General features: G+C 35.9%; 1 protein-coding gene across 2 annotated transcripts in view; it reads left to right on the top strand.

Moving 5' to 3' along the window:
* Positions 1-13,804, top strand: part of CEP192 (centrosomal protein 192) — a 56,897-nt gene that overhangs the window by 34,874 nt on the left and 8,219 nt on the right. For both annotated transcript variants that reach the window (XM_039706302.1, XM_039706303.1), the window contains exons 32-40: positions 1,279-1,388; positions 2,582-2,723; positions 3,310-3,482; positions 3,780-3,903; positions 5,683-5,788; positions 7,143-7,347; positions 8,774-8,853; positions 9,720-9,815; positions 11,340-11,459. In XM_039706302.1, the coding sequence (XP_039562236.1) occupies positions 1,279-1,388; positions 2,582-2,723; positions 3,310-3,482; positions 3,780-3,903; positions 5,683-5,788; positions 7,143-7,347; positions 8,774-8,853; positions 9,720-9,815; positions 11,340-11,459 (1,156 nt within the window). The remainder of the gene's footprint in view (positions 1-1,278; positions 1,389-2,581; positions 2,724-3,309; positions 3,483-3,779; positions 3,904-5,682; positions 5,789-7,142; positions 7,348-8,773; positions 8,854-9,719; positions 9,816-11,339; positions 11,460-13,804) is intronic.

Here is a 13,804-nt window from a genome sequence, read left to right as displayed (position 1 = left end):
CTGACAATGTGTGAAAGTCATTGTATATATTCTTATCCAAATGAAGTGTTAAACACAGCTGAATTTAACTGCATGACTTTGAATAAAAAGCTCATGGAATAGCTGAGTTCCTGTCTTTGATAGGAAACTGGCTTATTTTAGATATCTTAGAAGATGCTTGTTCCTGGTTTTTTGTATGAATTGTTTTGTGTGAAACAATGTTCACTATCTTCAAATCCTCCTTAAAGGGATGAAGTAGTTAGGGAGCACTTTTGGTCTACAGATCAACAGAAAACCCATCTAGAAGCTGAATACAACTACATAGGTATTATTGGAAACATTTAAAATTCAGATTCTGGATGTTATGTATGCAAAATGACTTGTTGATTTTATTAGTCAGCAGGCTGGCATATTGTTCTTGAAAGTAGTGGTCTGGCTGGTTGTTTCTTGGTGGGAGTTTTTCTGAAATCTCCCTTGATAACTTGAAAGAAATGTGTATGTCTTGCGATGACTGAGTTCTGTAAGCCAGTCCAACCCCATTCTGTAATTGTGCACTAGAATGAGAGCATGATTTGGGACTCAGGGACAGGAAGGTGAAATGAGTACTCTGCCTCATCTGCCAGCTTGTGCCCCAAGTTCCTTACTCCAAAATTGTATATTGTCAGCAGCCCAGTAAGTAGCTTAGACCTCACAGTTAGTAGTACTCAGGTATTCTTTCCTCCTCCATGGCCCTGACCTTATCTGAGGGTCAGATTTCCTCTTCTTGACCTGTTGCTTCCCATTTTTCCCAGGACTATTTATATCCCTGTGCCTCCCAGTCTTTTCTATTCTGTTGGCAGTCATGCTCCTTGGCTCTGTGTTCCTGCTGTTGGCTGGCACCTGCTGCCACTCTGACATTGACTAGTCAATTTTTCCTCTCAAAAAACTTTCACTTGTAACCAAAATAGCATTCTCCAGCTTCCTGTGGTGATTGAAACATCACTCAGATGCCTGATATACTTTTCAAAAATCTAGGTAGGTGTGACTGACAGCAGAGAACAAGTATGGAAAGACAAACATATGGTAACCATTATTTCAGCATTTCCTTTTACTCTGCAGCAATAGAGCAGGTATTTCTTTAACCATTTTAAGACTGTGAAAAGACTCCAGTTTTAAATGGATGTTCCCAGATTTGAGCTTGGTGTAGTCAAGAAATGATGAAGTGAAAATTATGCTGGATTTTTCGATTCGTATCAATCTTTTCAATTTGTTGTTTCTAGTACTTTGTTTAATTTAATGACTCCTGTTTACTTCTAACAGAGCTGTGATGTATAAACCTGAGGTAGAAAAACGTATAATCCCAGAAAACAACTTAGTGAGAAATGCTGTATTTGATGAAGAATTTCAAGGGGAGCAGCTTGTGACAGAAGGTAAGAGTATGACTTCTTGAAAGAAAAATATAATACTTGTTTCCATGTGGCAAATGTGCTTTTGGCTTGAATCCTAGTTACTTCTTCACTATTTTTTCACTATTTTTTAAAATAAATGTAGAAGAAAAATTTGGAATTTGGTCAGTTGTACTGGGCAAAGTTATATTTTCTTTCCCCAGTCCAGGTGAGGAGGAGTGTGATAGAATGGCTTTGGTGGGCACCTGGCATCCAGCCAGGGTCAACCCATCACAACAGAATGTGTAATTTTTCATTTAGTATTATTTATTTAAATGATTTTCTGTGCTTTTTTCCTAGCAACATGAATCCCCAGTCTGTAAATATTATAGCATTAAAAATGCTGAGTTTATTTGAAAAGTATTTGCCTTATTAACTATTGGGAAAGATTCAGTTTGTTGTACAAAGATATATTTGAAAATTAAGAGGCAGGCAACTTGACTGACACCAAAATATATATTTCTTTTCCTTCCTAAATTTGATAGCTTTTTCTTCTGCTTGTTCGTAAGAAATGCATTAATAAAAATACAGTATATTGTAAAGGGTTCCTTAAAGCACCCCACAACTGTTCAATCCCATACGTGTCATGAATAAATTTGCTGTCAATCCGTATTCTTGAGGTAGTTATATTCACATAGGGAATTACTTACTGTCCTAAGGCTACTACACCTGAATAAATATGGTCTGTTTCTTTCCCTATGAATTGTATATTGTCTTTAATTGGCAAAGTAAAGATTCTTTTTATCATTCATCTTAGTTGAGATGAAATCCTAGTGAACATTAGATACTTGGATTATGGAGTATCCTTTCAAATTGTAAAGCCGGTGTTGGAGAAAAAACTAAAAGCTAACTCTAATTTGGCATAGAATCAAATTACTATATAGCATTCGTGTAAAGGTGGAAACTATATGATAATATTTTTATATTTATTTTTTATATGTCATATTTATTATATCTTAAAAAGTTTTAAATTGGTGTGTATTCGGATTTATGTATTATATTTGATGTTAGTGTTGAGCTACACCTGATAACTAAACTTGCAGGAAGTAGTTTTGGCATGATCTAGGATTTCTTAGCTGATGGATTATTAACTATGATTGTCTTAAATCTCTCTGGTGCAATTTCTGAGTATTATAGAATTTTTCTTACTAGAATTGCTCTATTGCTCTCATTTTTAGTGTGTGATGTCCCACGAGAGACAAATGATATCCATCTTTTCTATGCAAATATGCAAAAGGTTCTCCTTTCTGTGGTTGGATATTCCACTTGTGATCAGGATGGTTTTCAGCAGTCTTCGGGACCCCAACTGGAACTGGACAGGTACTGGGATCATAATTAGTAATTATATGTATGTACTTGTGTTTTTTTCTTGTGAGGGTGGTGAGACATTGGAGCAGGTTGCCCAGAGTGGCTGTGAAGTTTTCATCTCTGAAGAAATTAAAAACCTGGCTGGGCAAAGTTGGGGACTCCCTGCTGTAGCTGAGCCTCCTTTGTGCAGGGATGTTGGACTGGGTGATCTCCACAGGTCCCTCCTGATCTCCAGAATGTGTTGCACAGCATACTGTGAAACTCAACTTGCATTGCCTTATTTCTCTATGCAGTACTTGTTTTCTCTGTATATGTTTTCAAATTATTTTATATTATTATCTTCTGAAGATAATTGTTGCTTTTAGTTCCTCTCATTCTAAATGGTACCTTCCACTTCCAAATATATTGTGAAAAAGCTGTGTCCTGATACAGCTGCTGGATTGTTTTATACTTAATGGAGAATTGAATTAAATTGAGGGCCCATGTAAAAAGTATTGTGCTTCAGTAATAAAATTTTGAGAAATACTAAGAGTAGGCTGTTATAATTACTCATGAGGTATTTTTTTACTGCTTTTGCTTAATGGTGACTTATTTTCAGGTTGAAGAACTTTGTCAGACATACTGGTGCAACTTTGGATGTTCTTCCTGTTAAAGGACCTCAGGGTACTTCTTTATCTGCAAAAACTAATGATCTAGCTCAGAATAAACCAGATGCTCAACAGACTTGGACTGTTACACCTGAGTATTTAACTTTGACATCTCCCTCTATTGGTAAGTATTTTTTGAAGTTAATGAAATGGCCACTTAAGATAACTGTACAAGATGTTTATACGTGTGGATTGGCCAGTCATCTTTATGCAGACTTGATTTGAGCACAGTTTTGGATAAATCATCAGAGGTGATGTTCTCTGTGTATACATAGAGAATGCACTGCATACCCATGAAGGTTTTAAAGTAATGTGAAGGCAAAATTAGGGCAGAAAATACTTTATTTTCATTGGTGCATCTCTGTATCTTGGGCATTTTTGTGAATTTTTGTAGGTGTTAGCTTCTTTTTTTGTGTTACAGGTGAAACAGCAGATACTAAACGTGTACAAATTGTCAACAATTCCAATCGTATGTTGACATTTGAACTTTCATGGCCAGCTCACTGCCTTACTATAACCCCACAACATGGAGATATTGAACCAGGGCAAGTATATTTCCATAAGTTCTTTTATGTGTGAAAGTGTGGTGAGGTTTTGGAGGAATTTATTTTTAGTTTAAGTGTGTAATTAGTTTAGGAATTTTAGTTGGTTTTTAAGAATTCAGTTTGCTTAGACTGCACCATGAAACTGTTTTAGTTCCAGAGTATAGACTTTTTGTCAACTAACATTCAAATCTAGCTTTTTTTTAGGACCTTATCTTTTTACAGTTGTGTATTATGGGACTGTTCTCCTGTCATGAGTATAATTACCTCAATGCCAGGAGTTTTCTGTGCCTGGAAGTACTGTTATTGTTGCATAGTTTTCAAGGAGCTGAATGGCCACTGAAGCTGAAGCTTTAAAAATCTATTTTCACAGTCGTTTTCTATTTAAAATTTAGCTGTGCATTTAAATACAAAAAAACCTCTTCCTCCCTTCCACAACCAAGAAACAATCCCCAAAATAACAGTTCTTATAGAAGCCTTCTCCTCTGGGGACTTTGCATTTTCTTTAGCAAATGTGCTGATATTTCTCACAACTTGATTTTGGCATTCTTTTTATTTTGAGAAAACTGGGTTTTGACATTCAGCCTTTGGTTTCTCAGTATCTGTAGGTATGAAAATAATAACATGCCAGTGTCAGCTTGCCCATGCCTTGATTAGGGTATTTTTGGAAAAGTAGTCATAATATCATTGTATATGTATATGAGACTTCTCACATATGGCAGCAAAGACTTGCAGAATTTATGCTTGAAAGGTCTGCTCACCTTTCCCTTCTAAGTTTCTGGTGTTTTTTAAGGTTCAGTTCAGAACAGCTTTAAGACTCTGTTATTAAACTATTCTCATCTTATAAAAAAAGTGTCCCACCAAAAAATAAGTTTTGCTTTCAGAATTGTATTTCAGTAGTTGCTTTAACTTTGAAGATGTTTACCCAAACATACTTTCTCTTCAGTTCTGCCTCTCTGATTGCATTTTAAACACTTAATTTCATATTCATGTATATGCAAATTGCTGGGAAACTTTCATCACTACTGATAGCAAAACAGAGTTCCATGGAAGGGCTAGGATATCTGCCACTCATTGCAGATTCAGTGCCAAGAAAAATAGTCCCAAAAAGCTGTAACAATGAACGACTTCCCAGTAGCTGTGAAAGTAAGGACATACTGAGTGTCTCATACCCCAAATTCAAGATTGTCTGGATGATTTCTTAAAAACAGGATATTGAAGGCCTTCTGCAGGCAATTTTCTTGCAGTGTAGAATTTTAAAATGTGTTCACTGGAAAAGAGTGGGCAGAATCCTCACATTTTGGGTCCAAGTAAGTAGTTTGGATCAAGAACAGAGGTCTGCAAGTAGGAAGCAGACCCGTGGGAACAGCTGACATAAGCACAGCAAGCTACACTTGCCCAGTTTTCTGTTTTTCATGACCATCTCCTCACAGAGCCAAGGGCAGTCAACCTGTCAGAATAGGAGCCAGCCAGAATATTTTATACTCTGCACTGTGAGGGCTGGAGCCTGCAGAATTCTTGAACTGAGTTAGGCCATGAAAAGAGGTGATCTGATTTCTCAGTGATTGTGGAAGAAGATCCCGGGATCGTGGCTATTAAGCATAATATATTGCATATCTGAATACCTTAAATTTAACTATCTGTAGAGCATCTTCACTTATCTGCTATCTTAAAAGTGCACCTTTTTTTTTGGGTGGGCTAGTGACAAGTGTTGTAGATACTGATTCTAGTATGAGAATCGTGCTAGTTGATTGACTGGGCTTTTTTTGGTGTTTTTTTTAGGGGCAGTACAGTAATTCTGGTGAGTCCTAATCCATCACTTGCCACAAGGCCCACATTAATTCCTTGGAGTGGCCTAATCTATATCCATTGTGATGATGGACTAAAGGTACGTGCTTTACTTGAGACTTCAGATTGCAACTTTTAATTTATCAGTTCTAATAAAGTTGCTAAAACCTTGTAGATTTGAGTCAGAAGCTCTGTCAACTTTCATTATTCTTTTTAATGTGTAAAGTTCTCATAAAGAAAAGTAGTCAAGATGCCATTTTGTAAACTGATTTTGGTTCATTCCTCTCTGAAGAATTAATATGATTTGAACACTAACTGAATTTTCAACAAAATTGCACCCACCACTGCCTTATGCATCATTTTCTAAAACAATATATATATGTAGGCGTGCACACATAAAAGTAGTTTGCATCATATTGTAAAATAAAAGAAGGTAAAAGAGGGTATTGGACAATTCACCATAGCTCCTTTTGGGCTCCCTTAAGGTAAACTTGGCCTTCTGGATGACAGGTCTGTGATAAAGAATGTCCAGAACAGGTTCTGCCTCTTCATGGATTTTAATCCAAGACATTTCCCTGATAAAATTGAGGCACAGAAATGAAATTTATGAAGCCAACAATTTTTCTTTTTTTCTGTTTAAAACAGAAGGAGTCTTTGGTAATCTCTCCTAAAGAAGGAGACTTTTTTCCTTATTTTTACTGTCAGTGTGTGTTTTGGGTTATATGTAACAATGCATGGAGAGAGAAATAGACACTGAAAGGATAAAACTGTATCTACTTTCCTTTTGTATGGAGGGAATTGTGAGGTATGATACAGAACTGGAAACTGCCTTCAAAAAACCCAAATAAACAGGGAAGTTGTTGAGAAGGAGATAACTGCATGTAGTTAACTATGTTATGTTCTACAATATGAGAAAAGGATTTAAGAAATCTACTAGGACAAACGTAGAGAATGTAACAAAACCAATCAAATTATAAGAAATCTGGTAGTTAATAATGCTTTTGTCATTTATTTCCTACCTCTCCAAATCAGCAAAAAGTACGCTAAGATTTTGCTAGCATTAATTGAAACTTAAAATTTCTAATTATGTAGCAAAAGGGAACACAAAGTTCCTTCTGAATGAGGCAGCTGTTTCCATTATCTGCAACAGAGAATGTTGTAGGAATTGTCAGTTAAACTAGTTGAAATTATTATTCCTGTTGAATTAAAATGCCTAGATAGCAAATTTTCCTTGAATTTTCCTTGAATGTTTCTTTTTCTCCTAAATTAAACGTGTGCTGGAATCTTTAAACTTTTGAGGTTGGAGAAGATCTGGCGATGTAATGTATGAGAGCTTTCCTTTGTTGAAATGTAAAGCTGAACATAAGCTCTTGTCTGTAAGCTAAATAGTTTGACTTGTTGATATATCAATATTCACTGTTTAAAACTTTGCTTTTCTCCAAATTATGCAAAAGTTTATAAAAGTGCTTATTCAAGAGGCTGTCACACAGAGCGTGTCTGGATCAGACCTTCCATGTAGAAGATGTGACATAATTACTCCACAGTCTGAAAATCCCACTGCTGATGTGCCAAAGCCTCTGCCCAGGTTCCCTGTAGCAGAAATGGACATAAAGAACAGAAACGTTGTTTTTCCTAAAACAAGATCTGGTCAAAGCTCAGGTAAGAGAAATTAGTTATTAAATATAGCATCTGTAGTATCTTGTGTTCAGAGGCTTTGTGTACTATATTGCATGTTTGGGAATTTTAATGCCTTGACTTTAGTTTTGTTCTCTTGGTCTAGTAAGTGTGAATGACCAGTTACCCACTTCTGCCTTTAGGTAGAAATGCTCTTTGGGTTTTTTTGGATTGATGCTCTTTGTGGTTTGGTTTTTTGGGGGTTTTGTTTTTGTTTTTGTGGTTTTTTTGTTGGTTTTTTTTTTGGTCATTGTTGGGGTTTTTTGTGTTTTGTTTTGGGGGTTTTTGTTTGGTTTTTTTTTTTTTTGTCATTGTTGGGGTTTTTTGTGTTTGTTTTGGGGTTTTTGGGGTTTTTGTTTGTTTTTTTTGTTGCTGTTGTTTGTTTTTTTTGAGTCACACCTTTTTTTCCACAGTTAGGTTTGCATACAGGCAAATCATCAAACCTAACCATGATGAATGCAGCTACCCTGTGCCTGGGAAAAGAGAGTGTTAGAAGGTTACTGTCTACTTGAAACTCTCCTGGCTCAAGGCACCTTTGCAGTAGATCTGTTCTCATCTGCATTTATGCCCATAAGAGATGAGACCAATCTGTCTGTGTTTAGCAGGGAGATAAATGCTCTTCCTAAAGACAGTAGGAGTGTCAGCTGTAAGGGTGGCTGTCCTTGTCTTGGTACATAGTGATTGAGGAGGATGGGTAGATAATGAGTGAAATGCTTGGACCGTATTTTTAGTTCCAGTAATGCTTAAAATTATCAAAGTAACTTTATAGACCTCTCATTCTGTTATCTAGCTACCAGAGTTTTTGTAGTTCTTACTTTTTTAGGTAATGAAGGTTTTTTTAATGGTCCATTGTCACTAATTTTTTCCAGCAGACTTTAGGACTTTCAAGATTTAATTTATCAATTATATCTGGGGGTTTTTTTTGCTAAAATTATGAAAGGATTGTAATATAATACTTTGGTGTTTATATATTTCCTGTATAATTTATGTCTGCAACTGAACTTTTTGAAGTGCTATTCTAGACTGAGATGATCTTGTCCTATTGATTCTTGCTAAGAGACATATATTTATATGCATGCTGAGTAACAAAACACATTATTTGATACAAGGTTATCTGGTCCCAGACTGGAAATACTGTGTTTTGTCTCTGAATGATCAAATAATATCTTGGGAGGGAGTTGGATATCTTTTTGGGGATTTTTTCGTGGAGTCCAAATTTCTTGTATATGAGCTTTTACAAATGTTATGACAATGTACTTTGTTTAGGTCTGCCCTTGAGATTTGTTGTAATGAAAACTGTTTCCACTAAACTTGTGTTCATTTAGAAACACAGTTTCTGCTTAACTCTTTACAAAACCAGGGATACTTGAACAAAGATGTTTAGTATACTGGTCTGATATTTCTCTTTTAGAGAATTACCTGGAAATGGAGAATAAGGGGAATGAAACTCTGAAGTGGAAATTGTCGTCTTTTGCACCACCCTATATTAAAGTGAGTGAATGCTTACATTGGGAGTTTTATGCAAATCCCTGGGTTTTATTTTAACTTTTCCTGCTGTGCTCTCTCTCCCTGCTGCCTCTCAAGGAAGACTATATATTTGAGCATGACCTCAGTTACAAAGGTTTTTTTCCTCTCTCCATATCAGGGAAATGTTTTGCTCCTTTTTTTCATCCCTAATGTGCTCCCTGACTATGAATCAATCAGTGCTCTGTGGTACAGTTTCTGCTTCACTTACTGATTTACAGAGTTTGCTTGTGCTCATGCAGTGTCATCATCCAGATAGCATTAAGTGATCAAGCATAAATGAAAGATAGGTGTCTCTTTTTGGCTGCAGAATGCCAGACTTGTCTTGTGCCAGGCTTGTGCTGCTGAAACTGCACTGTACGTGTTATCTCTGTAGAAATTTGAGTTAGGTGAAGGTTATTTTAATTACAGTGCTGTTGCCTGTGCCTCGCTGTTGGTATTTGTAAATGCTTCCCTATTTTTTGATAGTCTGAAATGCTGTGATGATTTTTGATTTTATGCTAGAATTATTGTTATACTCTGTTGCTATGAAATGATGAAAAAGGGTTATATAGCACACTTCCCTACCAGTACCCATGGGACTGAGTATGTCATGTTCCAGCCAGTGCACCACTTCTGAACTGTAAGTCAGTAGTAGTGGTGACTGGATTTTGTAATTTCAGTCTTTATTAATTTGCTTTTATGGAGTTAGTTTCAATTCTTTACTTAAAAGTACCTTAATTGGGTGTATTTTCCTCAGTCTTATGCAAGGGGGGGTGTGTGTGGGTGTATTGTGTGGTTTCAGGCTATTTTTTTCCTTTCCCTTCGAATCTGACTCATAAATTGATTTGCAGGGTGTGGATGGAAGTGGCACTGTTTATAGGGTTCCTTACTCTGCTTTCGGATTTTCACGTGTTTCTGGTACTCTCGAAGGTCACGGACAAGAGAAGGTAAACATTTATAAATATTTCAGGCATATTAGTGTATCTTAATTGCAAAATAAGATCTTAAATGAGAAATAAATTTTATTTGATAATGATAAAATATTGGCCTTTCAGTATTGGATTCTGGAGTGTGTCAGATATTCTCTATCAGCTTAATTCAGCAGAGTTGATTCTAAGAATTCATGCAATCAAAGTAGTTTGATTTCCATGTGGTGGTGTGTTTTTGTTACTATTTGGGGGTTTTTAAGGACAAATTATTTCAGAAGAGAAAATAATTTGAAATGTTTTGTAAAATTCCAGAAGAAAATGGCAAATAATCCTGGATTCTTAAAAAACTGGTGTAAGCACCTGATTCTCTTCCTTGAAGCATTCTTGCTGTACTTGTTCAGGAACAGCTGTCTGTTCCTAAAGTTGGTTTCATTTGACTTGCAATTTTATCTCCTGGCAGTAGAGGGTTTCATAACCACAATTATAAAAGCACATCCAAGGATGGACTGAATGGGTTTGTAAGGGTCTTTCCTCCTTCATCTTCTCTCACACTGCTACTTCAGTTTTATCTTTCCATCTTCATTAACACCTATCTTTTCATTGTTATGGATAACTATGACATTATTTCCATAGAGATGCAATTTCTATTTACAATAATAAATATACATAATAGAAATATATAAATAAATAAATAATCTGTTTACAAGAATAAAAAACTATTCCTCTCCAGTTTCATAGTAATTTCCTAATATTGCAACCTATTATTTGAATTGAAACAATTGTATTTGCTTTAGCAATCCTAGTTCAGGCCTATTTGAATAACATTTACATCATTGGCATGCCAGGCTGTGGGCTGGAGCAGATAAGGTATAGTGCTATCATGACTGGCTGGTTTTTTGCAGTGGATATCATGATTGGCTAATTAGATATAGTTGTAGTGGTCTATTCTAATCAGCTGCTCTCTTTCTCATCTTCCCTTAACCTCAGTTCTGAAGTTTATTCTTGAATTAACCTGGTCCAGCACTATATGGAGACAAGCCTTTGTTACATAGGTGACCTTTAAGGACGATTAAATTCATGGGTTGCAAGTTGGTTTAAATTTTAGGCTTTCTAATAATTGTAGTTCAGTGCACTTACAGATTTGGAGCTGGAGGAGTTGAGTTGTTCACAACTTAGTTGCCGGACAAAGTAAGTTTTTTCAGGTGCACATATTTCCCTTCCTGGTCCCCTTTCTCTCCATTTTACAGAAGTAGTTGTGCCAGCACTTGCTGGCTTTGCTTAAAGCAGATTATCTGAACTCAAGTTTTGTTCAAAATTGCTCGCACAACATGTTTCATCCATTTTTTTCCACTTGCTGGCAGAGGAGGACTAGCTAGTTGTATAGTTTTCTGCAAGGTCACTTGAGTGTGCCATGTGTGTTCTGTAGTGTAAATTTTTTGCTGGCTGGACCATAACTTTGTACAGGTAAAATTGTGAAGATGAGAAGATTCTGAAGATTATTAGTGTTCTGCAAAATGTTCCTTTTTTTTTTTTTTAATGCAGGTCGCTGTAATTTTTTCACCTAGAGACAAAGGAGATTACTCCCAGTTCTGGGACCTTGAGTATTGCTCAGTTGGAAATCCAAGTAGGAAACACAAATTAAAATTCCAGCTTTCTGGAAATGTGAGTATATAAAAGCTATAAACACTGTTAAAGCACAAATTTTTGATAATGTCTTGATTTTACTATACACTACTCTTTCATATATACATTGGTATATTCTGGAAAAAACCTCAACCCTGCTAGTATTTTTGCTGGGTTAAATTGTATTTTTTTTTCTTATGTTCCTCTTCCTTATGTGATAATGCATTATCTTTTGCCATTTATGATATAAAACTTCATTTAGATCAAAGAGAGTAGAGACAAATTTACATTCTAAGGGAATTGTTGCTGTAGAAAAAGATATTTCTATCAGTTTTGATTGGTTTTTTTGCTTGTTGGTTTTATTTTTATAAATAAGTAGTGAAGTAACTGACCTTTGCTATAATACATAACTCAGTGCAGTTTTGGAATATTCAAATATGCATCTTGGAGATGGGTATTTGTGTCTCTAATAAAACCTGCTTCAGTATTTTATCAGAGTAACAATGTAGGTTGGGATGACAGTGAAATTTATATGTAGGAGCAGTTGGCTTTGAGCTCCCCTTTGCTCCCCTGTTGTTCCTCAGCTCAAACTTTATGGTAAGGCTTGGAAGAAGTGGGTTGGGAGTTGGAACTGGTTTTTTGTGCTCTCTCTTCTTACCTTGCTTTTTATCCCATCAATACAAGAGGAATCTACATAGGACAGAGGATTTGTTACCATAAGGAAAAATTAATTACAATGATTAGTTAAATAAGCTGAATGTGAAGAGCTTTGTACAGTCAGTATGGCATGATTGCTATATATGCTTTGCTGTCCTCTTTAGAAGGTTTGACTTGATTTTTCTAAGAAGTCCACTGAAAGATTTGGGATCTTTCTTTGGAGTAGTAACCATGCTTCAGTAGCAAGAACCTTACTTATCCTTCTTGCTGAGGTACCTTACATTTGTTTTGTAGATTCCTTGTTCTTTCCAAATTAATTGTGTTGAAAGAGTACTTGTAATAAGGTTTAATATTAAACAACTTCTGATTTTTTTTTCTGTATAGGTTTGATTTTAGGGTTTTTTATTAAGCTTTTATCAAATTCTTTGGTCATAATTTTCCTGAAAATAAGGAAAGCATCTAAGTTATTTGTCTTTTTAAAGCTGTTTGAAATATGGAGAAGATTAATTCTTTAACAGAACTCTAGAGTTTTAAAGAAGTGTCTTCTTAAAACGTGACTAGTTGTCAGAGTTGTGTAAATCTTTGAGGAGCATGACTTGATAGTAATGTTTTTGAACTATTGTGTCAGATTTGTTGATTTTTTTTTACGAGCTGTTAACAATTAGATCTTGATAGCATCTCTGCACATGGGAAAAAAATTGTAGAAAATACTTGAGATGCCTGTCACGATCATTTTCAGAAAGATTTGAAAAGGAAGTACTGTATTTATCAACTAGGTAGGGAACCATGCATCTGTTCAGAAGAGGGATCAACACAGAACATTTAAAGTGTTGCAGCTTTTAGTTGAGAAGGCAAGACAAGTGAATCATAATCTGTTATCTTCTCGGGATCAAGAGTTTAGGCAGTGTTACTAAAACTTTGAAAAGGAATCTGGTGGCTTTGCTGAGGCAGGGGGCTACAGCTGTGGTTAATGTGACTTTTGATGGAATGAAGTAGGAAGAGTGACTGACTGTCATTCAGAGTGACTGAGTGATGTTTATTTATAGCACCACGTCAGAAAAAATGAAAAATTTCAAAGAGCTCAGGAAGGAACTAAAAGAACATTAAGTTAGGAAAATCAGTGGCACATACCACTTTAACATTTTTCCTAACAAATTAATTGACTGTAATTTTGATTATGCTCTACATGTGTTCGCAGTCCTCATCACTGGAAACTGTAGTCAGGAGTTCAGATCACCATGTCTCCAAAACCAGTCTGAGAGACAGAGGAAGGAGGGATTCTCTGTGTGCTCTGCACCCCCAGCCTCTCAGTGCTGGTCATTCAAACTTAGGGGTTTTTTTTTTTCCTGAGGAACATTTTTTCCTGCTGCTGGGGTCTCTTTGAAGATCATTGAGCTGAAAATGAGTATTGTGCACAGGAGTCTTGGACTGGTATTTGGGTCTAACTATCGCTCCCTTCTGGGTGAACTAGCAAGCACCATCCACAAGGCTGAGACAGCATCAAAGTCCTGACTGTTCCTTTAGTATGTAGAAAGTTGAGGACTTTATAAAGAAACCCTGCTATTTTTTGAAAATACTACAAATGTTGAACGCATGCCATTTTTAAATTTACATGGTTTATGTACTTTAAAAAGTTAAGTAGCATATATAAGTAACATTAAATATGTTTGAAAGTATCAGCAGCACAAAGCTTCATCATCTTTGTGCATCTCAAAAGTGAGAGGAGA

Source organism: Passer montanus, unplaced genomic scaffold, assembly GCF_014805655.1.
Source record: "Passer montanus isolate IOZ18808 unplaced genomic scaffold, ASM1480565v1 scaffold19, whole genome shotgun sequence".
NCBI lineage: Eukaryota > Metazoa > Chordata > Aves > Passeriformes > Passeridae > Passer > Passer montanus.
Note: the sequence above shows the minus strand (reverse complement) of the source record. Positions and strands in the feature narration are given on the sequence as shown.